The sequence below is a fragment of the Hippoglossus hippoglossus genome, chromosome 3 (genome assembly GCF_009819705.1).
Source record: "Hippoglossus hippoglossus isolate fHipHip1 chromosome 3, fHipHip1.pri, whole genome shotgun sequence".
Lineage (NCBI taxonomy): Eukaryota > Metazoa > Chordata > Actinopteri > Pleuronectiformes > Pleuronectidae > Hippoglossus > Hippoglossus hippoglossus.
In genome coordinates, this window is record NC_047153.1 from 5,904,158 (window position 1) to 5,930,660 (window position 26,503).

A 26,503-nucleotide genomic window follows, 5' to 3' on the forward strand; every position below is an offset into this window, starting at 1 on the left:
TAAGAGGAATCCTTCATACGAGACTGATGGTATCGGCCCTGGAGCGAATTCTTGAGTGTTGGAATAAAGAGTCGTGTCATCGCCGCAGAGCGACAAGCTCCAGCAGCAATTTGTTACTCATCAGGATTCAGTTGTTCCACTGCTTCTCAACACTGTAAGATAATCATATGGCTGTGCAGGCGTTGCTCTGCTGCTTTCATGATATCACTCAGGAAAACATGTTTCCCCCCGATGCTTCATATCTCCCAGTTTCAAAGGTGTTTGATGGAGTTTCCCCTCTCGACCGAGGCTGCGGAGCGATGCACACGTCCAGCTCAGCCTCCTGATTACCTATTTATCAGCTTCCCCAAGACCGGTGGCCGCCGAGGAGGAGGAGGAGGATCTTGCTCTTGTGTTCAAAAAACATTTTAAATGTGGCTCTGCTGCTTTTAGTGAAGTTTCCAGCTTTGATGTGCTCAGGTTTGAAACTAACTATAAATCTATAAGTGACAGAGGTTTGATGTGTCTGCAAAACCAAACGCTGCTTTGCTTCTTGAGATATCACCTCCTGTTGTGTTAGGCAGATAAAATAACTTAAAGGTCATTTTAATGTTCATATACACAACTCCTGAGTTTTATCACATCACAGTGTCTTAAGTTTTAAAATCTCAGGTTCACTCTTTGATTTTCAGCGATCTCTCTGCCGTTGAGGACATTTTGTCTCTGATCTCAGATTCACATTTCTGACTTTTTTCTAAGTGGTCAAGTCTTTGAAAGATGCAACTTTGATCCTTCACTTCAACCACAGATCACAAACTTTACGCCTCTGCAGCATGTCAACATTCTGCTCCCTGTTTATGATTACATACAATTTTATGATATTGAGAGAGAGTGCACTTAAAGTCGCTGATTGGTTATGAACAGGACACTGCAACAACAACGTCGTCATAAATCACCTAAAGAGACACCACTGACTTTATGTATGTGTGTGTGTGTGTGTGTGTGTGTGTGTGTGTGTGTGTGTGTGTGTGTGTGTGTGTGTGTGTGTGTGTGTGTGTGTGTGTGTGTGTGTGTGTGTGTGATATGTCTGGGACAGTGGTGGATGTTTGCCTTTAAACTACTTTACTATTATATATGTGTAAACAAGGCACCATCCTGGTTTGAAGCTTGGAATGATGTGGTTTGGCATCAGGAGTTTCTTGGCCTGGGTTCGATGCCTTGAAAAGCTCCTGCAGGTTAATAAAAACTATTCATGGCGTTAGTCCTCAAAAACACCCTCACTTTACTTTTGAGGCTTAAAACTTTTTTTCATCAAACCTGATCACCTCCAAAACCAAAATGAGCTTTTAAGAGTTAACGAGAATCTCCCGTCTGTTGGTTCAGTAAGAAGCTGGAGTCAGAGCTTCGTGTAATGACAGAGAGAAACAGCTCATCAGGCCAAACGACCGTTCATCTACATGTGAGGACATGTTTCTTTAATCCACACTGTAGCTGAGGTGTGGACATTTATTCTAAAGTTTTGTGGTTAATCCTACCTGCAGTAAATAAAACAACCCTGTTCATAATTTACTGTAAAACCACAGTTTGTCATTTTTACTTTTTTGTTTTTTGTCACCTTTTCTTATCTCTGGCTTCAGTCAGGCTCTGGCTTCATGTTTAATGGAAAAATACAAGCGCCTCATATCTCTCTTATAAATCTCAGCAAGAAAGAAACGAGGGTATTTTCCAAAATGTCAAACTGCTGCTTTAATCTTTTTACACGTTAATGTTAAAATTCTAAATCACCAAAACCTGGAAGTGGAGTTGATTAAAACAAAAATTCATAATAGTTTTAAAGCTTTTTTTAATCAAATACAAATTGTTTCAAGCAGTTCTCGACTCTGAGCTCAGAGGGAACGCGGACGTTCACACTGGGAAGCTGCAGCCCATGTTCTTTTATTCAGACATTTCTAGCCTCAGGTGTTATTTCCAACTTTGTAGAAAAGTCTCCATCTTAATTTGCAGTTGTGCCGTCGTGTGTTTCTTTGTGTCGACCTGCTGCAGCCTGCCTCCAAATCCACACTGAGTTACATTTGGCAAAAATACTTTCATCTAATTTATAGTTATCGTTTTCCAGGCAGCCAAAACGTGTGAGATGTATATTTGGCCCCTGTCATTAACATCTTTGGGTATTTCCCAGAGAATAAAGTACAATGGATCAAATGGGCTATCAATAGTGTTTTTCTTTCTAACCTGCTCTTTAATGTCTTGCCAAGATCCCTGCAGTGCCGGGCGATTCCACAACACTAATGTTGATGGAATCAATGGGATCCTAAACCCTCTACTTTTCAACCTGCGTTCAGATCTTTCCCATGAATCCTGCTGATACCTGCGAGGCGACCTGCGCTCACAGCTCCCCACATCTGCTCCTCAGTGCCTCCATCAGACTTTCAATGTTCTCTCACACTGAGGGAATCCGCTAGGTCAGCAACTTTTTATAATAGAATCACACTGAGGCCCCTAAATTCAATCAAGCCACACACACTCATATATCAGTCCCTTCAATATGCCAGATGTTTTTCCATCAACATCCACGAGTTACTGCGCCTTCATGTGTTGTTGGAATTATCCGAAAAATAAGTTCCCAACTGGGAAAATTCACGTGAACGTCATCTCAAGTCGGAACAATGATCCTAAAAGTAGTTGAAAGCCCCTAATGACACTTTTTGGTCAATACAAATGTTTTTTATGATTAACGTGCACATTATAAATCATTTATCTGCCTGTCACCCTCCCTTTTCTCTGCTCTTTGTTTTTACATAGATGTTGGAAAGAGGTTTCAAGGTGTTGTCTAAACACATAATTACTTTTTGTGTACTGCCACCATGTTTTCGACAACACACCAGAGTCGGAACAACAAATTCACAACTTGGGAACTGGGACCTTCTGAGGAGCACGTGAATGCAAAGTCTCCCTCTGGGAAATTTGGGAACATTTGAAAGAGAGAAATAATTTGCGTAAAACAAAATGGCTGGATCTTTCTTGTCCCATCATTCCACCAAATTTCCTTATTAGCCACCACTTCTGTCCACAGCGATCAACACGCACAGAATCAGCCAGCACTGTAATGTAGTTTCCAACAATCTGTCATGGTGCGAGAAGTATTTTCAAAATCTTTAACCCAGTTATCAAATTCAACTGGGTTTCCAGGATGGGATGACAGGGACGACAGGATGGCTGACATGTTGGTTCACGTCCTGCCCACCTGCCTGCGTTGACTCTGCATGGGAACACACTCCCAGCACGAGGCCGAGGCAGCTCCACAGATCAATACAGCCAGAGAGGAATGAAATGAATCCACTCTCTTACCACATTACTACAGTGACAGTATTTTTCTTACATGAGTAAAAATGAGTTCTCTGCGGATGCTGGGGGAAAGAGAGAGACGTGAAAACAATGAAGTGAGGGAGTGTGAGAGGACTCTTTCACTGTGATACTGCATTTTATAAAAATCTGGGGGAAATGCAGGGACAGTAATGGGATGGAGGGCGAGGACGGGGGGGATGAGCTCTTTTTACGACCCAGCATCTCAGTTGTACTCAGTAAAAGATAGTAGTTCTCTCGGAAACCAGCTCAGAGAAGAGATGCTTGGTTTTTTTTAGGCATTAAACATAATTCAGATGGTCGGATTCATAATTTAACACAAAGCTTACATTTCCACTTTGGCAATTGGAGTGTGGTTCAGCTTGTTGGAGTGGAAAATCGTGTTAGAGTCTATTATAATGCACAAAACCCACCCAGGGACTTAATTTATTGAGACAAACGCCATAAAAAGTGACACCCTAGTCAATAAATAACTGAAAAAAAGCAATTCCTTTGCCAATTTTAGAAAAATGTCTCTGCACCCTGTTTTGAGTTGTCATGTTGATATTGGCTCAGCACTCCAGGAAAAAGTAAATCGGCTGCTGAAACCAAGACTCTCTCAGAAAATACTTTGAAATTCAGTCGATGCACTGCCACTTCATTTTAAGACGCGTAATTATTCAGATGGAGGTCTGGAGATATGCAATGAAAGTTCCCTCCAAGATGTCAAACACAAAACAAGTAGTTTGTTGTTGCCAGACAGAAGCTTTTGTCTTTGTACTTTTGTCGTAATTATGTGACTAAGTATTTTCTTTACTTCTTGGTTTTAACACACAGTCGTAAAGCTGAAGAGGGTTCAAAGAAATTCCACCTTTCCTTTGGTTTCAAAACTACCCCCTGAATTGTAATCTTAGTTATGCCCAATCGCCACCTGGTGGCTGGGTGCGGTACAGGTCATAAATCCAGCCTCCTCCATGTTAATGGTTGGGATAGAGACCAAACTAAGAATTCAAAGTGCATGTTAAATCAAAGATGGTAGTTAGTTCTTATCACTCTGATGTTTGTTGGGTTTATGTTTCTGATAAGTTTGGTTTTAATAAGTTATTTGACGCTATCAAGATGAGGTGAAACATCACGATTGACTCGTGATTGGCTGATCGCGTGTTTCACCTCAGCTCCATCCAAACACGAAAGACGACAGTTTTCTTATCAGGGATTGTTTCTGCTTTATCTCTGGATAGTGGGAGGAAGTGGAGAGGCTGAAACAAACTCCCACTTTCCCTCTTAAACGTCCAAACTTCCCTCGAGAGCAGCTGGATTCTGTGTTCATGTCAGAAACAAACATGAATTAATCTGATAATTCAAACCCGAGGTGACAATCATAAGTAGATTTAGTTCACTGGCTTGAGTTTCATGCATTTTTTACTCTTAGTCCACACATTGAACATATATTCGACGCAGCTATGGGGAAATGTTCCCCCTGTAGGTAAGCACGCAACATTTTTCAAAGTATCCCTTTGAAGATACAGTATAACTTTGAACATTATCTCCGTTGCTCTGCACATAAATTCCCCGTGGTGTCAGCAGAACATCCACTTCCATGCCTCTTTACTTGTATTAATTTACATGCATATGAAGTGATGGGAAATGAAACAGTGAGGCCTTTGTGGAGGGAGCCGGTGAAGCGATGGCTGGCTCAGCCCTGAGACGCAGCCTGTGACTGGGACTCGCAGCTCGTCTGACACGTCGCGGTGACACAATGAGAGGAGGCTGGTGGAAAAGACAGGGCGAGCGGAGAACCCAGATAAAGCAGCACCGCTGAGCTGCCAGCGGGGAGTCTTTGAGTTGTCTCCAGGAGAGGGAGCGGAAGGGGGGAATTTTGGGAGGCAGAGCTCAGAGTAAACAGTATCTGCTGAAAAACAACAACAGCAACAACCGCGCTGCCTAATCAAGTGGATTTATTGAAATGCAAAGCCCCGCTCCTTCAGTTCCTCTCAAAAACCCAATGATTAAAAAGTATAATACATTATATGCACCATTACTCTACCTAAATTACATGTTTAAACACCAACTAGGATTCTACAACATCATATCATTAGGCATTATTAGTGTCATCGTGAAATATGGCACAAGTCAAGTGAAGCTAGGCAGATTAATTACGTGAAACCGAACCTCAAGGGCGAAGACTCATCTCTCTCTCTCTCTGTTAGTCTGTATGTTCTAATCCATCTGCTGCTGCTGTCCTCAATCCCAAACACGGGTTTGTGTGAAGCCGAGAGTCAATTATAAAAAAGACAATCACTGGGGGGGACGGGGACGGAGGCGAGACAATGTCAAGACCAATCATACCAACATTCATTTTACAACAGAAGAAAAGTTCTGAATCCACACTTCATTTCCTTTTTGATGATTTCGGGGGAAATGGTTTATGTTGAATTAGAGAGAAAACAAATTTTAAACGACTTGTTTCATTAATCTGTTTAAGGAAAAGTTTTACATTTCAGGAAATTTTCTTGCCACAGTTAGCTTAGCTTAGCATAAGGACTAAAAACTGTGGCTTCACTCATTCGTTTGTGAGCTGCCATTTTGAAGTCTCATGTTTTGGCATAACCATGTTTGGAGGCACGGTGGGGTGGAGCCTGACAGAGAGCTGGAGGACAATGAACATGCCTACACCTGCTCCCATTGGACGATACTAACTGTGCACATGGGTCCCCACGCCCCCAAACCCCATTATCATCGATTTGACTCTAAATGGGACCATAATTTTCTAAATGAACATCATGCTGTATTGAAGTAAAAAAAAAAAATAGATTGGGACAATAAAATACTTTAAAAAATGATTGAAAACGAGAAGTAGAATCACTTTCTCATTGACTTTTAGAGAAACTGAGCTCTTGTGGAGTCGCCCTCTGCTGGTCATTCAAGATAGATCTCTAGTTTACGTCCATTTTTGGTATAGTCTTTGTGTTGTTCTAATCTAAGGTATTAACTAAAGGTGTCCCACACTTTGACATTAGACTGGTGTCAATCCTCTCATCTAACTCTCAGTAAGAATGTGAATAAACATACAAAATGTTTAAGCTGCAACATAAACTACTCAATTTAAAGAGAAAGAACGGGCACGTGGATGTTTAACGAACACAACGGGCTGCGAGGGGGTTTATTTAAACTGCAAACTGCGACATCATCCAGATTCCCACTTACAGTTAAATGCTGTTTACGTGGAGGCTTTGTGCTGCTTTTAACTGAAAAGGCAACACGTGCATGTATCAGACCTATTTACTATTTGGGTTGATCCTTTTCCTTTGAAGCTGCTATAACAGTAAAATCAGGTCAGACCTCCAGGCTCTGCTGAAGTTGAAGTACAACACAGTACTTCATAGAGATAGAGACATTCTGCCACTATACCGCCCGACTATAAACAATATAATGTTCCTAAAGTCTCTGCATTGAGGACGTATTTCACTTGTTGGCTCGGAATCCTCCCGGTTCTTTACAGCCTGCCAGACAGCCACCGGCTCCGCTGAGAGAAGAAGAAGAAGACGAGGAAACACTCCGCTGGGAAATTCTTTTCCAGGGGCGTTTGTTTTCCCTGCTCACAGACATGATGCGAACATACATCCAGTCCAGACAAAGCAATTGAGCCGGCACCGTAAACATGTCTCATCGGGAGGAATCACATCGATTTAAATAAAAATGTTTCTTACGCCCCAACATGTTTGATTCAATGGGTTTAATCCACCACTGATCAAACATTTCCACAGCGAGATTTAAGTGGAAGAAAGTTTAGTCTCTGTGCTTTCAGGGTTTGATCATCACACTCGTCTGTATAATGACACAGATATTCTGTTTGTCCCCTGCTGCTTCCCAGTCTCCACCCAGGCTCAGTGAAACTGCACCGAGAGTCACAACGAGCGCTCGTGAATTCAGAGCACAGCCTCGGAAACGTTTCCTTTCAGGGCCTTGACGTGTTCAGCAGGCAGAGAGGTAGACAAACTGAATTCAGGGAAAAGTGGAGATATTTCTCTTAGATTTCCTGCTTTATGAAATGAAGTGTAAATTTCTGTAGTTTGTAAGTATTATGTTTCTAAGAGTAAAAGAAATTTAACTCTGCATTTATTGCTTTTGCCGCTTTGTGACAGATAACACAATAAGCTGGAAATGGTGATGTGTGTGTTTGGCATTGTCTGGTCTTTTAAATCTCAGAAATCCAGCCGACACAGAGCAACATTGGAATTTGCCAGGAGCTGTGTTAAATAATGTTCACTCCTGTTTTAGCTAATCTTCTATGTGGCTTTCTAGTAGCTAAAAGCTAGTTGCTCATATTATCTGTTTGTTTAAAACAGCTGCTTGTTGTGGCTGGAAACCAGATTGATGATAGTAGTGAAACAACCAGTGCTATACAATTATGGGCTAGAAAACCAAAACAAGGGGCTTAAGTGCACTGAAAGACTCTGATGGAAGCTGATGGAAAAATGGGTAATATTAGTATGTGGGTACATCACCATGGAAACTCTGTTCACCTCACAGTCATTTCATCATTAATATGAAAAGCTTAATTCAGCCTTAAAGCTACAATATGTAAAATTCTCTTAATTAAAATGTCTAAAAACATTTCAGGCCTTTTGTGAAGTTGTGTTCTAACATTTTCCCAAATGTGTTTGGAGAAATCTGTCATTTTAATCGAATCAAGAATCGAATCCGCTCGACCTAAATCTATTTTTATTCACGGTGACTGTTAAACTATGAGACTTTCCTGTCGCAGTAGTTCCTGCAGCTCAATGAGGATGAGAAAGGAATCAGGTTATTTCCAGGTGTAACAACTAAAAACACTTTCACTTTCTGATCAGGTCAGAAAACACGTCCATGAACAGACGTCCTCCTTTTAAATAAATCATGTCTCTCAGTCCGAGTTGAACTTCTTCTCAGAGCGGTGTCAGAATGATATTACATCTCCCCATGTGAGCAGGAAATGAAGTCAAAGTCACTCTGTAAAACATCAACCTGACACGCATCAGTTCTAAACCAGGTTTATATCTATCACTGCACATTACGTTCCTGCTGTGCTGAGGTTCCTCCAGGCTGGAGAACCACATGTGAACCCCCACGGTGAGCTGCACGCAGGCTGCATAAGAATTTTGACACAAAGTGGCCTAAAATTTTAATGTTGCCTGTATTACTTCTTCAAAACAAGTTTAATCTTTGAAGAAAATGGATGTTCTCACCGAATCCTCGGTTTGTACAACATTACATTGAGACGCCGATGGAGCCGCTGAGAAATTTTGTCAATTGTTCTGTGAGATTTATTACAATTCCCCAGGTGGCGTGTGTTAGACAGATGCAAAACAGGTTTTGTAAATGGGCAGACTCGGCTTCTTCCTGGTCCCAGGGTCTCGTAAATCAAACTCGTGCAGAAAAGTGAAAAATGATATCAAGATATAATTAAAGATTCATTAGAGAAATCCACCTTTTACAAATGAGGGCCCCAAGTAATTTCTGAGAATCAACTTTCAGAACATGAATCCTGCAAATGAAAAGTAAAGACTGAGAACTGGAGAGCTCATCTTACATCCAGTCTAACAGGTGGATTTCCAATTACTGGAAATTATTACAATGCAGAAGAAGCAGGAATCACGTGATCTCACCGAAAGCATCGTCCATGGAACGGCATCAGTTCATTCATCTGGCACCGTGCGTCCGGTCGTTCCTCTGAACTCATCTGATCTATATGATCTGGATCTGTGGAGGGTCACATATGAACATTGCGTTGCCTCAAACCTGCTGTTCCTCAGTTTGACAGGAACTAAATAAACTTTCCTGTGATTTGTTTTTCGAGAATTACCAACGCTTCCAGGGTGATTCTCCTCAGCATGTTGCTTTGACCCAGTTTCATTTCACACATTAACTCTGAGCAGGTTTTGAGTATAGAGGGTTTTACAGAGTAAAAGTGAGATAAGGTTTAATACTGGGATAAAAAAACAACATATTTTAAGGTTTGTCGGAGAGATTTAAATACTGGGAGAACCTCCAGGTTGTGTAGGGGGCGCTCACGAGGTGGTCCAGAACGAATGTGGGCCACAAAAGTGATCAAATATGGGGTAAAAAATATCAATTAGATTAGATTTGAATATTTCTTAAAGTGAAATAGCTTTTTTGTGTGAATGTAAAATAAAGTGACCATGACCAGTTAGCAGCTGCTTCATTAGCCTGATTTATAATTGGCTGACAAACTGGTCCTTATTTAGATTATCATTCATTTTCCTCAGAATCTGTGTTTCAAGGTGTCCTGTTGCAGGTGAGAATCATTAGTGTGTTAAAGGCAAAGCACATTCAATTCTGATGTATAGTATATTTTCCTTTTGTCTAGAAGCAGGTGTAGAATTATATTAACCACTTAGTTTCATTCACTCCAAGTCACAGCAGGATTAATAAGAAGTGGAGAGTCTCTCTGTAAAGTGCTTCTGGCCCTGGTGATGGACACTATTCTCCCATCATGCAATGCACACAGGAAAATAAAGGCCCTGGTGACAGCTGGAAAAAACTATATAAACTGAATTGTGTGGTGATGGAACAACTTCTGGGAAACATCAGAAAACAAAAAGTAGACATTTCTTTGAGTTGAGTTGAAGTTTAGTTGCATTTGCATGGGGGGTGTATATGCATCACACCGTTTCCTATAGAATAAAACAGGGGAGACGGTTGATTTCTTGCAAAATAACTGAAAAACAGTAAACTAGTTTGCGGTAAGAAACTGGGACACTGTGCGCGAGACAAGAAAGACGGTGGTGGGTTCAGAGGAAAGGAAAAACAAATGATGTGTGCCGAGGTAACTGAGGAGAAAAAGGAAGGAGGGAGGATTAAAGCACGGAGGACGTGACTGATCTTGATACTGGAGACCTTGGGATTGTCTGGGGAAGTGTTTAAAAAAGCCAGACAAGGGGGCAGAGGCGGAGCTGTGGACAGAATCACAGGAGTTTAATAAGTTGAAAGCGAAGGTTACAGGACTGCAAAGAAGGGAAATGGGGGAAGCTCATAAAAAATCCAGACGGTCAGAATCCTCAAATGTCAAAGGAGGAGAAGGGCGAAGGAAATCCTGTTCTTAATCCGGGTGAGGCCTCCATCAGCTCTGAGCTGCAGTGAAACAAACAGACACAACCAATCAGCTGCGAGCATCGTGGTGAACAAGTCATTTCCCTTTTAGGAACCATGACATAAATTAATATATAGTTAGAAAAAGAACCTCTATATGGGAATGAAACGGTGGAAAATCAAAGACTTAAAGCTACTGTTTCTATTTGGCTATGTAATATGTTTCATCCTCAACAATATGCAAAACCCAAATTTATAAAAAAAAATAGCACAACTCACTATTCCCTGGAGCCAGAGAACTGTGAATGAACCTTGCGCGGGGGACTGAGACACTTCCACGGGCGATTTGAATTGTGGAAATGATGAGAAATGGAAAAACCAATCTTCCACAGCTGCACTGAAAAATAACTGCGGCAGGAGCAGTAACTTACCGACCATCAGCCGCCTTGTAAAAGTTATGACCACGGGCGTTCGGGGCCACGCACAGTTTAACAAGGGCCTAATGAAAAAAATGACAGTCTCTCGGCGATAATGGCGGCACGTGAAGACGCCGTTCTGATTCATGGAGGCATACAAGAGGTCAAACGATGGTGTGGTTAGGATCGACCCCTCGATGATGACGTGTGGCAGAGGAGCGCGGGAGACTTTCATCAGTGTCTCCGAGAAGATTGTAGAAGGAAACATCAGCCAAACTGCCACAGTGGTCAAGTTAATTTCAATAATAAAACATTTTATTTCATGGTTTCCTTCTAAGCACCCAGGACGTCTTACTATACATCATATACAAGAATAGTTAAAGTAAAACCAAACGAGGTCTATTATCAATTCTACCATCTAGAGTCAGTTCAGAGGCTCAGACACATTCAAGAATCAAACAGCAGAGGCAGAATAGGATGAGATGTGATGTTGGGTAAAGTGATCTGATGTGTTTTGATCTGAGATTAGATTATTATCATCATTATGACAGTGGCTTAATAAATGATTCTGTATATTTAACAGCAGTACGGTGTCAGATGAAGCTCCCTGAGTGTAAACATGAAAATCATCAAATATGAAAAACAAACAATAATTCAGTAAATTATTGATGTGAACCGTGAGCAACAAAATAACATTAAACATGCAGATTTTCTCTTTTTCACATTTACTGTACATTCCTCTGGGCTCAATGTGCCTCCATACATTAAAACTCTTTGATTCTGAAAATGTGGCCTTTAATTTCAGAGATAAACAGTTTTTAGAATCGTTCAGTTTAGTTTTTTTCTAGACACACTCGTGAGTTTGAATCCACAAGTTCTTGCACCACAGATTCTTCTGGACAGTTGTATCAAAACTCATGACCGTGAAGGAACAAAGAAAAATGAAATGAATCCTGCACAGTGTCAATCACGTTTACTCACTTTGTTTGAGGCGTTTCTCTCCTCAGCTTTTCATCGGGTGAAATCTGAGACTCTGACGACCTGAACGTTGTAAATACACGTGATCAACAGTGTTTGGGATCTGTTGTTTCTCGCTTCGGTTCCAACTGAACACAAATATAAAGTTTTTACTCACAGAAGGACTCTTCCTCTTCTTTTCACTCACTTCAGAGCAAAGGGACTTGGTGAAGAAAAACATTCATTTGAAATCCTCCGGCGGCTCACGTGTAAATTCAGTCACTGATGTGTTTATATATATTTAGGGATCTTTGAAAAATGCTCTTCAGAAACAATATAAAGTGATGATTCAAACATACATGAGTTTTTCAACATGCCAATGCTATTACATCCACTGAGTGAATATTGTCTCAGTCAAATCTCCGTCATTTCTATCATCTCAGGTCTGAATCTGAAACAAAACTTTATAAAAAACAGTTTTCTGAACTGAAACTGGATTATTTTTGTACCTTTTTTTGAAGTTGAAATCTCAAAAATCTCTGAAACCAGCTAAAATGATAATTATCACTAATGATGATAACGAGTGCTGCAGTGAGACTTCTCCCAAATTAACTCATTTTACAATTAACGATGTGAGAACAGTTGACACAGTGGGGGTTGTTCACACAGTGAGCTGGGACGTGCTTCTGGGACTTGGAGGCTCTGTTGGTGGATTTAACGAGTAAATTACTGCTCAATAATTAACGTTTATATTTTGAAGCACAGATTAAAAAAAAACGTTTGACCTCTTTAAATAGTTTTCTTTGACTTTCTGTATTTTTTTTTTCAGTAACTCAGTTAATGCAGTTTATATTTCAGGATCACTAGTGAGAAATATTATAATATAGATATTATTCATCATGGCTAAACAATATATTTGTCCTGAAGAGCACCTCTTTACAATCTCAGCCCTCTTGTGGATTCAATACATCCACATTTGACATTTTTAGAATCAGACATTCTACAGTAAAGCTTCATTTAAGAATCTTATTAACTTTATTTTTCTAAATTCTTCTTGTTCAGGGCATGAATTGTGTTTTTGGACCAGCTCTCAAACACTAGTGTCCCCTGTCGGTTGTTCCTGCTGAACTAAACTACCTTATAAAATAAATAACTAAAGAAGCGAGACAGTTATTTCCTTTAAACTCTCCCTCTTTAATATTAAATACATTACTCTATAAACATAACATTTATCTACATAGAAAAAGCCTGTGTCTCTATTTACACTCATTCTCATAAAGAACCCTATCGTACAAACAAGCAAGATCCTGTATCTATTCACACACACACGAGTCTCTTTCTGCCTTCAGGGTGCAGCAGTGATTGTCGCAGCATTTTCTTCAAATGACTGATTCCCTCCTCACAAAAAACTTAATTTACCCTTATTGCTAAACTCGTCCAGGTATTAACAAATACAACTTCACATATGTACATTTTAGCATTTTGTCAAACACAGACATCCATTAACCGCAACATCTATTTGAACTGGTTCTGCACCGAAGCTGCCACATCTACAGATTTACAAGAAAGACTTGGTTATCTCAGGATTTTTGGTATAAAAAGTGATGAGCAATGAATCGGTGTTACATTCAATATTCCTGAAATACACGGGACGACAGAAGTGCATGTTGACTTTGTCAATGTAAAGTAAATGACAGCGTCATGTTCCTAAATTAGAAGACTGTAAAAAGACTGTAGCTCTTCATGTCTTCACAATGAGCTGGAAAACCACAAAAAGCTTGGCTGCTGTTTCAGAATTTGCTCCATAACACGATATTGGTGGATTGATATGAACGTCAAATAACATTGAATCCACCGAGTGACTTCATTCCTCCACCTTAGTTTTCCTCTTGGAGCTTTTGGGTCTGGGGTTGTCGGACTCCGCGGGTAGTGGAGACCCCGGCGGATCGGTGGGGGGGCTCGGGGCTCTGTCCACGTCGGGTTCTGGTTCGAGGGGCATGGAGGGGCCTTTGGAGACACCGGAAAAAAAACAAGCGTGAGGGTTGAGGTCATTGATCAGCAGAGGTTAATGGGAAAAGTTGGACGATCACACTGCATTTTCATTCACACCCAAACACACACAACAGACGAACTCAAACACGTGTTTTCATGCAGTCGAACTTTCAGGTCACAGTTAAGCTCTGTTTAACTTTAAACATGCACCAATAGAGCCACATAAAGTCAATAAAACCCTGATGCACCGCCATGACGCCACATAACCTCTTGTGTGCGTAGGGACGTGTTGCTGCCTAATTCTTACACTACATTTTCAATGAACCTTTATTTTACCAGGAACAACTTTGAGTTACATCATTTTTCTTCCTAATGTCAACATGACATACACAGGAACGATCACTTTATAAATTCTCTAACGATAAAATCTGCCCTTTGACTGAACATGTGTTGTTTTTCATTATATCTTCGGAATCTGCCAGAACAAACAGAACTTACCCTTTGACAGATTTACATTGTTTTCATTTGTACAAATAACTCTTAACTTTAACAAGTGGTTTGAAACCCATCCATCCCCCAAACAGGTTGTTTTTCATACACAGTGTCTGAACAGCAGGAATCTTCATAAATACCAAGAAACAGAAAACCCGGCCTGTCATAGATGAACCCTGACCTTCGGCAATCTCCAGCATTGTCATTATACTGTACATTTCATTGTAGTAAAACATATGTACAGACCATCTGTGCATACTCACAACACGTTGGTGTATGAATGCAGATTTATTGTGAGGGCAGTTTAAATGCTGTATGTAAAACGTCAGTCACCGAACCTGCATTGTTCTGTTTGTGAGCAGCGAAACAACAGCGGTGGAAAACACAGCCCACGGCCTCTTGTGGAGAAAAGTGCTCCTGTCCACTGGCCACTGAGAGCTGGGAGCTGCTGTAATCTTTTCAGAGTATAGCCTTGAATTTATTAGCTTACCTATGTGTCATTTTCTTTTTTCACCGAATAGATTTTCTTCTGTTGCCAGGAATATAAACTGGCCAGAGGTGAGCTGCTTTTTCCCCCCCTCACAAATTCCATTTTGCCTGAGCCCATATTTTTAATCTGGTGCAGCAGTACAGGCAAGAGGCTGTGACTGGACAAGCAGGAGATATTTTTAAATTCCCATTTTAAATGAAAAATTGGGCTTTGGTTTAATGGGGGGGGGGGGAGGCAGTGAATTTGTCATCCGCACCGCATGCCAGTGTAATTACTGGACTTCTCGGCAGGAATCTTTAACCTAATTTGGAGTCTGTTCTCAGAGCAAACTTCAGAGAGCTATTTGGCCTGGATTTGTCAGGTTTTACACGAACATAACACATTTTAAAAAAAACATCCCACCAGAAGTACAAAGCATAGTGGTGGTTAGTACCCGCTTGCAGCTGGAGGTTCTTGTTGTAGCTCGCAGCAGATGACATGGCCTGACCCAGGGCCTGGTTAGTACCGAGGGCAGTGCCGGGGGTTCTGGTGGCTGCTGCCGAGTTTGGTTTTGATTTGGAGTCTTTTCCTGGTTTGGTCCACACCAGACTCTCTGTCACCTGCAGGGCAGCTCCCATCTTCTGAGCCATGTCCATCAGCTGTTAGCGACAAGAAAAACAACAATGGCTGTGTTTACATGCAACGTGAAAGGCAATTTCTGATTAACATTGGACCTGAAACCGGTCACACTCAATGTGGTAAATAATAAAATTAAAACATGTGGAGTTTTCTAACCTTAGTCACATCATGTAGACATGTGGTCGTCTTCATCACATTAAAACTGAGTCATAATCAGACTATGCTTGTAACATGTAAACAGGAAGATGGATGGAATATTCTATTAGCAACTAATGTAAATATCACAATCGGAATCATTACATTTTGGCGTTGATCCGGTTCAGGGGACAGATCCAGGAATTTTCTTTCTCTTTATTCAACAATGTGAGATAAGACATTCGTCAACATTTTGGCTGATTCCTCATGGATGATGAAAATCAATCAGTTTAAGGGACTGATATTTACGAGTGTGTGCAATTTGCTGCAGATCCATATAAAAATCCAGATCTAGTGAATTTAAATGTGGTTTCATAAGAGGACTGTTGGTGGAGGTCTGCGCTCTCGGAGTCCTACTCCAGAATAATATGAATAGTCACAATAGTGTTGTCCATGTAAATGTAGCCACCGACAACCACAGGAAACACCGTACCTCCAGATCAAATTCAAAGTTGCTACTGGTGTCTCGAAGCAGGTTGACTTTCCTCTCCATCTCCTGGTACTGATCCAGGGCTCCTTTCTTGTCAACATGATTGTAGAGAAAGATCGCAAAGTTCAGGTTCACCAGGGGGCTGGATCTACAGGAAATAGATCACCGAGGAAGAAGACAACAGAGTCAATGATCTGATACAGTTTCTAAATCTATAGATTTATAGAAAAGAGAAGGTGAGACGAACTCACTCATCCAGAGTCACAGCTTGTTCATACGCTCTGGTGGCATTGTCCACATCCTCCAGGTTAGTCAGAGCCACTGTTAGTCATGTAAATGAGACATGTGTGAACTGATACTTAAATATGAACTACATTCATTAATTTTCAATGTCTGTAATTGATCCTTATCTAACAGCAAAACATGTTCATTAAAGTGTAAACATGTGTCCGCTTCATTTTGTAACTCAAGCCTTAAATGAATACATACCAGTCAAGTACAAAAATAAACTGCTGCCACTGTTCTAACAGAGTTTCTCTTTAGAGTCAGTTATTCAATTATGGATTCAATCATGAATAATTTCTCTGTCTCTCTGACTCAGTACCTGCCAGCAACATGAAGAGTTCTCCCATCCGTGGGTTCAGGTTGATGGCTGCGCTGAGGAAGTGGAAGGCCGAGGCGTACTGCTGCATGGTCAGGTGCACCAGACCCAGGTTGTACAACACCTTCCAGTCAAAAGGAGACAAGTAGTGGGCTCGCTTCAGGCAGCTGATGGCCTGTGGGAAAAAGAAGGATGGGAGAGAGAAGTGAAGAGAAGTATCTCAATAATCTCTGAGAGAACAGATTCTGTACGACGAAGGATTTATAATACAGCAGCGGCATGTGGAAAGAATAAAGTATCAATACATAGGTGTTATTTATGAGCTCATGTGTCAAATGAATAAGTTAGTGTGATCTCTGCTAGGGTGTGTGCAGTCACTGAAACTGAAAGCAGTTTCTTACACAGGAGACAAACTGTAGCGTCTCAAAATGGACCCAATATCAAGATGGACAACGCGTCTCCTCTTCCTCCCACTTTCCAGATATGAAGCCAAAATATCACAGATACAAACGCTGCCATCTTGCGCATTTGGAGCCAGAGTCTGTGCAGTAGCGATCTGGGGATGATGCAGCGGTAGCAAGATCCTGTTGATACATGAGCTCAACCAATCACGAGTCAGTCTCAGGTCACTTCACCCTGTTTTCTTATCATTCAGAATGTATGAAATGATCGGTTGTGTTTAATACAGTCCTGCATGGGCCACAGACACTGGCCTTTCCTTCCCAGTGGACTTTATTTATTAATGGCTATAGGAATGTGAAGAGGATTTTAACACATAAGATAAAAACAAGTGTTTCAGAGACAAATGACTAACCCTACCTTTAACACGGAGGAGGAAGGATTTACGACCTATACTGCAGCCAGTCACCAGGTGGCGATGGAGACTCATTAAACAAACCCACATATAACTATTACTCACAGCAACATATTTCTTTTTCCCAAAGAAGCACATGCCGATGTTGTTCCAGAGAGGGGGGCTCTCGGGCACGGCACAGGCTGCCACCCGGTACTTGTTCATGGCCACATCAAAGTCCCCGTGGGTCTGCATCATGCTGCCTGCAGCCAGGATGGCCTGGGAATGAAAACAATGATTAGAGAGATTGAAAGAAGATGCACTCAGAGGAGCAGCTCATGATGAAAGACAGACTGTACCACCTGACCTTACAGTTTGCCTGCACTGCTTTTTAAGAAGTTCTATGCACTGGCCTCATGAAGCATAACAGATTATTTGTCTGAGTATTCACATACCTTATAATTGTTGGGGTCAAATGTGAGGGCATTTCCAAGGTGCTCAAAAGCTCTTTGGTATTTCCCAAGCTGGAGAAAGAAGAACACAGAAAACTTAGCATCTTCAAGATGTTTCCACACCTTATTCTGTTCACATTATTTCACAGAAGAAGAAAAATAAATCCACCTACCTGTAAAAACAGCAGGCCGAGAGTAGTCAGGAGTTCAGTGTTCTCTGGGAAGTGCCTGGATTCAGGATGAGACAACTCGAATGAAAAATGACACTTTATCTATCCCTGTAATTACATTTAATTCCTGCACTTATTCTTGAGCAAACATAGTTGATATTCAGCGAAACTGCTGATGATTCTATCGGGCTCTGGTTCAGCATATTTGTGCAGTATAAATTAAGACCAGTGGGGTACAATACAGCTCGGAGGAGAAGAAGTAGATAGGCTTTAAAATAAAAGACTCACAGTGGTTCGTCTCATTAAAGGCAACTCCAGTATTGGGCACTTGATTAATTCATCAATCCCCAACAGGAGGTAGCACATAATGAGCACCATTAAAGACACTGATGTCATTTCCTTATTTACTTCACCCCCCAATGTTTAAATATTCAAAATGTGAATAGTAGTGGAAAAGAACATAATTTATAATGAACTGAGAAGAACCCTGAACTTATAGTGAAAGTGAAAGAGGACCACTTTTAGAAATGAGCACAAAAGACTTTAAGTTATCACACTAATCAGAAAAGGAATAAAATATTCTCCTGTTATTTGGATTTGACGAAAACCTTTGCTGTGTTAAAACTACTTCGGAATCCGAAATGTAATAATTATGATGGACTGGTGTATATGTAAGTCAGGAATGTTTTAAAACACATACAGAATCATAGAGGCGGTCCTTCATGCCACATGTAAGCTGTGTATCAATTCAGGGACTTCATTGACCCAAAAGATGCAGCCCCTGGATCGAGACACAGCTAAAACTAAAGTAACTAGAATGATTTCACATGTTCCTCCTTAAATTTCTACTCTTAACACTGTCCACATTTAAAACTCCACTTACTCCACTGCTCTCTTATACACTTCGATGGCCTTGTCACTTTCTCCAGCCAGCAGGTGGACCTGCCCAAGCATCATGAAAGTCTTGTCGTGTTTATTTATCTGAAGAGCCATGTTCAGATGCTCCTCAGCCTGACGCAGACACAGGATCAAAACCATTAAATCACAGTGGGAAGGAGCACAATTTGTTCTGTATAATGTTGGTAAAATCCGTGCTCACATTTTTGAAGTCTTTGATGAAGAAACAGCACACGCCCAGATTATGACTGATCTCCTGGGGGTGAGGAAATGTCAAATATTACACGGCGGGTGTTAGTGCTCAACTGAACAGGGCTGGATAAAGGCTGAGCTAAATTTAATTTCCAGCGTTGTGGAATACAAATTATTTAGAATTACTGAAAGTAATATTAGAAGGAACAATTTACATTACTAAAACATATAAGTGTGAGTGAATAATGGTGTACGATGTACCAGTTTAATGTTTGTATAGGTTTCATGGTACTGGATCAGTTTGGAAGAGCAATAATAATGTTCTGTTGATAAATTAACTTCAGGCTTTGAATTCAGAGTGAAGGATATCAGGTCCACTTAACACGTTCCCTTAAAAACTTTAAAGATAAAGCAGAAACTCAGTGTGTAAGTGTTTTTTCTTTTTACCCAGTCTTTCTCGTTGAGCCTTGCAGCTTCATGATAGAATTCAATGGCTGCTTTGTGCTTTCCCAGGAGAAATCTAGGGAGAGAATAAACAACAATAATCCATTTGAGAAGTTAACTCATCTTAATCACTTCATGCCAAACAGCAATTCTTAAAATCCTGCAACAGTAGGAACTTATCATCGGGATTGGATTTATTTTTTCCCGGCAGTAAGAAAATAAGTGCTTTCTGTAACTGGCCGGCAGTTTGTCTGTTATCACTGGATGTTTCTCCTTTTAAGTCCGTCTGGAGAGCTAATGGACGAGGCTTGATGCTCCCCGGGACTTCGAGGGGGCAGTAGACTCACAAGGATCTGGCCACTTGCTTCAGATTGTCAGCACTGCTGGGATTAAGGATGGCACAGCTCTGAAACAGCTCCAGGGACTGTTGGATCTTGCCCTCAAGACGTAAGATTAGTGCTGCAGCAAGACATAAAAACACAAAAAGAGAAGATTTTCAACATGAGGAAGTAAAAAAAATAACATATATTAAAAATCAAAGACACAGCATGGGGTCCAGGGACCAGATTTTGGCGAACTAAATTATGTATATGGTGGGTTTCTGCATTGAGGCATGGGCTTTGTGGCGTTTGGCATTCATGTAGCTGCTACTCCCACGTGTTTCATGTATGAGAGAGAAGAGCTCCTGTGAAAATGAAGGCTCACCTTGAACATATATGGCATATTCACACGTTCCATTTGTCTCCTGCAGTTGTTCTTTGACGATCATCTACATGGACACACAACAACAGACAATTTCTATTACTAGGGAGATATTATTTTAATATGTATGAACAGGAACAAAAAACATTTCAGGTTGTGCACAGTGTGAATCAGTTTCTAAACCAGTCATCCCTGTGTGATATGTTTAAAACCATACACTGTAAATAAAGATGGAGGTGTCTCCACTTCCTCCCACTATGCAGAAATTCAGCCAACCAATCATGAGTCAGTCTCAGCTGTCAATCATGACGTTTCAACCCTGTTTTTAGTGCATCAAATAACTGATTATAACCAAACTTACCCGAACACTTGATCTTACATCAGTGTGATAAGAACAGAGACCATCAATGTGCACTTTGATATTTTCATTTGCTAAATGTCCTATGCACTAACATGGAGGAGGCAGGATTCATAACCTATACACTTGGGAAGCCGTCACATCGTCCATCTTTATATTAATGCTATCCTGTCAGGTCATAACATTACAGTCTGAGCTCGGTGTGTTATTCTGAGTAGGTGAGTGTCTATGGTGCAAACACTGAGCACAGACACAGATCAGCGACTAAAAAGACAGTGAGAATGTAAAGTTAAGGGTGCGTTACCTTGCATGTGTCAAAGTCTTTGTGGATGTAGTGCTGGTGGATGAGCCAGTTCCTCCTCTCCACAATGGGAAGGTCTGGAGCTGGGTGGAAGAACATAATAAGACCAGAAAACTATAATTCAAAAGAATCTCACAAACTTTTAGACCCTTTACTGCTCAGATCTTATTTTGTTGATAAGTGAATGATTCATCCTGAACGTCCCCCCCCCCCCAGTCATTAGTACATCTCTGATCTGACAGTTAACACAGATGTAACATTTAAACCTAAATCCACAGGCTAAATTTAAGCCAATTCACCAGACACACTGTAAATCGTAGCTTGTTAGCAAGTTCTAGCTCACGAGCAGACGGCTCAGACTATTCAGAGTCTGTCTATTTGCACTATTTTTTAAATTTATACAGTCTTTTTTTAATTTGACAGCTGAATAAATAATCCTCAAAGAGCCCTCCCTCCGCAGTCACTTGCAACTCTTTGATCTGACAGTTAACATAGATGTTAACACTTCAACCAAAACCCCGGGCTTAACTGTAATCAATTCACCAGCCGCGCTGTAAATGTCACCTTGTAAGCAAGTTTCTTCTTACAAACACGGCCTTTTTTCTTTCTCTTTTAATGTCTCGGCAGGTTGAGATATTTCTCCCGTTGCCAGGGCAACTACGTCTCCTGCGAGCCAGGTGCTTGTGACAGAACAGAGAAGGTGTACGCAGTGAACGAGGGAGGCTGCAGGAATCGGCAGCACAATGCAGAGCCAGCTTTAGAGAGGGGTAACCTCAAGAACCAAACCACAATGCTCCGAGTCGTCTTCCCTGCGGAGTACGACGTTTCATTTCATTTCAAAAGGAAGCAAACATAATTACAATTCGAGTGAGTTTGATTCCGGTAATCCTGTTATCCTGCACCTACTACCTTCCTCCGACACTAAAAATAGGATTCTGCGTGATTTAAAGCGAAGTGCTAGGCTTTGAGTCTGCCACTGACACCGGGGGATATCATTAATGAACCGCCTGTATAAAAATACGGAGTGAATTACACTAAAGCTCCCCTTCTGTTTTTATCTGTCAGTGCTTCAAGCGCTCTGTTGATTCGCTGTGAGAGCCGGAGCCTCTTCCAGTTACTTCACAGAAATCCTCTCCATCGCCGAGTGCGGGGCTGCATGGCCTTCACACGTTTGCCTCGTCAAGATACGGAGCGGCACTATTTGTGGCGACCTAATCCGCTTTCTTCCTGCTGAGAAAGCAATAATATTCTTGTCTCCGGGTTTCAGCTGTGGCCCTGCGGTGCTCCAGTGTCCACACACACAAAGACGGGGCATGTGTGGAGCGGAGAGATGCCATACATGTGTGTGACATGTATGCAACCCACTGTATGAAAGGAGGGTAGAGGAGGATCGAGGAAGAAGAGCACAGCATGACGTCCCCTAAATACAGTCCTTTCTAAAACTTCATCCCAAACATGGAGGAATTCTCTCATTGTTATATTTGATCTGGCTAATGCTAAGACAGATTTGCTTCCATGTGCTTCAGCCATCTGTTAAAAGGGGATAAGAGCAGAGACGAGTCATGCTGAGATCAAAAGACACATGGGGAGAATGTAATGAAAAATCCGATGAAAATAATTTTGGGAATTTTACCACATGAAACTTCAAACACACAGTTATTGGGCGTCATATTCTGCCGCCCAACGCTTATTCTTCCAAGGAACTTGACTAAAACGTGATGGAGTGGAAACAGGTGGAACGACTTTATGCCACCGGCGTTTCTCTTTCTCTAGTTCTTTCTTTTTTAATGTTTAAAAAGAAACAGATTTTAGTATTTTCTGGGTGTTAACCGCTAAAAATGTAGTGACTGTACTTTACGAAACAAAATTTGTTTTACATATCATAATTAGTTTTGCGTGTTCATTATATAACATTAATTGCATTTCACAATGGTAATCTAACTAAATAGCTAATGGAGACAGTTAAACTCTGGTTTATGGCTTTTTGGATTATTTTAAATGTGTTTGACTTTTGATGGTTCCTGATTCAATTCATAGCTTGAATTCTAAACGTCACACAAGCAATAAACCAATACTTTCACACGTATACATATATTATACTTACAGTACTTGCTATATCACTTATTATTTTTTATATATGAGGCATGATTAAGTCACAATTTCCCTCAAAAGATCCTATGAAGTTCATTCACCTGACAGCCACTGTATCTCAACCTTAAAAATTGAGGTATAAGTTATCTTATTTGTGCGCATGCGGGTGTGTAACATCTTTTCAATTCTTTCTAAACTTACGTTTTGTATTGGTTTCTATTGTATGGTTATCCAAAATACTTTTCTCTTAATGGTTCTTTTCTCTTATCATCATATAAAAGTCATTAACAGCATCGAAATTATATATTTCTACTTAATTATGGAGCATTAGTGCTTTAGTGCTTCACTTATAAAGTACTGTACACTTCCCATACATTAACAAATAAATAATAACATTTTACTTTCTGTTTTCTTTACTAAATAACTCAGTCATCTTACCTCACAATGATGTACTTAGCGTTTTGATTTGATTTGTCTCCTCAAGTTCACCACATTAAGGGCTTACAGGCCATGTGAGTAATCACTGCATGGAAATACAATAACATACACTAGCATGTACTTAATAATTGCTCCTGTAGGACTTGTGTGCGCTCAGCAGCGATGATGATAATTACAAAACATTTTAAAACAATTCAAAACACTTAATCCATAAGCAACAACATCAACTGGCTAATTAAGGCGTAATTATGATGGTAAAACATCGTCAATGATCAACCAACACTTTCCTCACAGAGAAATGTGTGAAACACGGTTCAGTAACATTCTGTACAAACTACTTAATCCTTTTTGAAAAGGGTAGATAGAAGGGTGAGGGTGACCTCTGCAGGACAATTAGTTCCAAACTCTCTCTATTAGTCTCCTTTTCAACAGTTACAGAAAAATCATGAGAAGTGAACGACTAAATAATGGGTGTTGTAAAATGAAATGTGTTTTAAGATGACTTGCAAGTGTGTGATCTCTGCTGTACCTTTGGGTGCCCGTCGTTTCTTGGCTTCAGTCGAAACTGGGAGCTGAAATAAATCAAACACAGCACAAATGAATAAATAGGTGAACGCGTACACTCGGCTACATAGTTAAATACACTGTACGGTATCAGCTGTTCTTATGAGCAGCCTCACCCAAACGTATTTACCCAGTCAGAGAGTTTATTTAATGTTTTCTATCTGATAAGAAGCTGAAGGTCAAAGTTCAGACTGACTGAAAAGTACAACTGTGTGTTCATATGCAATTGTACAGAATAGAAATACTTCTTCAGTTAGACTCTATATGAGCCTGTTGATGTTCTACCATTGTCCTGTATGTCTTACTCAGGGAACCAGTTGCATAATGGTGACGACGAGATGTTTCATATTAGATGTTCCTTTCTAAGCAAAGTTTTACTGCCATGCAGAAAAATAATTCTGTTCACCATTTGCACAGATTCCAAATTTTAAGCACGGCAGCTTTTGCCACACTTTTCACTCAAAACTCATTTAGCTCATAAAGATCACAGCTCTCAGATAAAAGAAAGATGACAGAGCTGATGCTACATGAGAGGAAATGTATTCACAATCTCAATTATATATATTCACCGAAGCAAGGTTTTGTGGATTAAACATGTTTAGAGTTTGCAAATGTTTTTCCTCTCATTATAGATTTTGGTTTTATTTGCATGGTGAAATTGCTTATGTCCCTGTCCGGGTAGTCCAGTGGGACATCTCTGCAAAAAACACAGTCTATGGTTACTCTGCTCCATTTTGTTTTTGAAATAAAGAAAAGCAGGAGAAGTGTCTTGTTGTCTCACTCACAGCCAGCAAGGACACAGTTGATACTTGAATAAATAAAATTATGAATAATTTCTTATGACTTAGAAAGAGTAGAAACCTTTGATTTGTCTAATCCGAGTTCACAGTATTAAGTTTTTATCAAATAATGAGTCCACTTGAGCATTACTGTTTAACAGGAGAGTTCAACAATGGATGTAATGAGTTTAGCTTAAATTAATAGTTTATCATGTTTCAAAATGTTTTGTCCTGTGAGGACGTTAATCTCTAAAACATAAATCTTTCATTGGCTACTTAAACAGCCCTAGGGCTGTTTTATTTAAAGTGAAGTTTTTAATGGTTTACTTAATTCATGGTTTACTCTTAAATACAAAAATGACCAAATCTGGAGATATACTGTTTCCAGTACAGGACAAGGTGTAAACTCTTACTGTGAAAGTATCTAGTTACTGTAGTGAAAAGCACAACATGTGCATCTGAGTGGTGGAGTAGAAATGCAAAGTAGGATGCAATAGAAATACTCCAGAACAAGTTCCCACAACATGTTAGTGTACACTACTTGAGTAAATGTACATCAGTGTGATCCACAAGTAGTTACTGCTTGAATAACATGTATAAGTTGACATTACATGAGCAGATCTATGATACATCTGAAATGGAGATACTAGCAGACATGCACATTCCTATTGCTTTGTGTTGATCCATGTCTGACTCACTTGTGGATTGTTTCTTCTGCAGTGTGTCTATATTCTCTGTATTGTAATCACATGTAGTGTTTCATGTTATAGCCACATCCCACCGAGGCTTGTTTTTAAACGCAGATCAGCTGCTGTGGAGCTGATCTGTTGAATAACTAACACTATGAAACGAGTGTTACTGATGATCAGCGTCACGACACTTTACTGTCACCTCCGTGTTCCCGCTGCTTGTCGCTTCTCCACGGAAGCTGTAGCTGTTAGCTCGCAGGTCCTCGGATGAACGGGATTAGTGACAGAGTCCAAGTTACCAATTAGCTTAATTAACTTAGCTCTGACTTTGTGTGCCTGTTAGCCAGGCAGCTAGCTGACGTTTCAAATAACAAACTGTGTACGAAGGTTAACCTGAAAACTACAACACGTTTATCCGCTGAAGTGTCACAGCGTCACTTCCCACGGAGGAAGGTGCACCAGTGTGTGTGCTGAGGAAGAGGAGGAGAAGCTTCTGCTTCACACTCACCGCCGCGGCTGCCTCCTGGTCCGCCATCTTGGGATGAGCGACACTAGAAGCTGTTGCCATGGAGACGCCTGTGGAATGCGGACGTGAAGCGGAGGGCGGGCCGTGACGTCACGGTATTGTTTACTGTTCAGAATCAGTGTTTTTTTGTTGTTGGATAAAATCACATTAAACTTGAAGTTTTTTCTGATTTACAATAAAGTTTAAGTACTAAATATTGCATTTGACTTATTACTTACTGATGCCTATTTTTGACTCTTGCTGCTGTGTTATTGTACATTTGCCCATTGTTGGACTAATGATTATCTTATTATTAAAAAGGTCCAGATGTGTACGATTTAGGTGAAAGGGATCTAATAGCAGAAATTTAATGTAAAATGGTCCTAGTGATGTTTTCACTAGTGTTTAATCATATAAATTGTAAGAATTGTTGTTTTCTTTACCCTAAAATGGCCCCTTTATATTTAAATACTTTTTATTTACATCAGGAGCGGGTCCGCTCTATGGAGGCCGCCATGTTTTTT

General features: G+C 40.5%; 1 protein-coding gene across 1 annotated transcript; it reads right to left on the reverse strand.

Moving 5' to 3' along the window:
* Positions 1–13,507: 13,507 nt before the first annotated feature.
* On the reverse strand, positions 13,508–26,063 carry bbs4 (Bardet-Biedl syndrome 4). The gene is made up of 16 exons (XM_034581319.1): positions 25,983–26,063; positions 23,972–24,014; positions 20,917–20,996; positions 20,258–20,321; positions 19,900–20,011; positions 19,556–19,628; positions 19,119–19,172; positions 18,903–19,030; positions 18,023–18,077; positions 17,853–17,921; positions 17,524–17,676; positions 16,608–16,779; positions 16,255–16,324; positions 16,007–16,151; positions 15,194–15,398; positions 13,508–13,793 (listed from the first exon to the last, which is right to left on the reverse strand). The coding sequence occupies exons 1-16, from the start codon at positions 26,040–26,042 to the stop codon at positions 13,651–13,653; spliced, it is 1,626 nt and encodes a 541-aa protein (XP_034437210.1). The 5' UTR covers positions 26,043–26,063; the 3' UTR covers positions 13,508–13,650.
* Between the last annotated feature and the right edge of the window lie 440 nt (positions 26,064–26,503).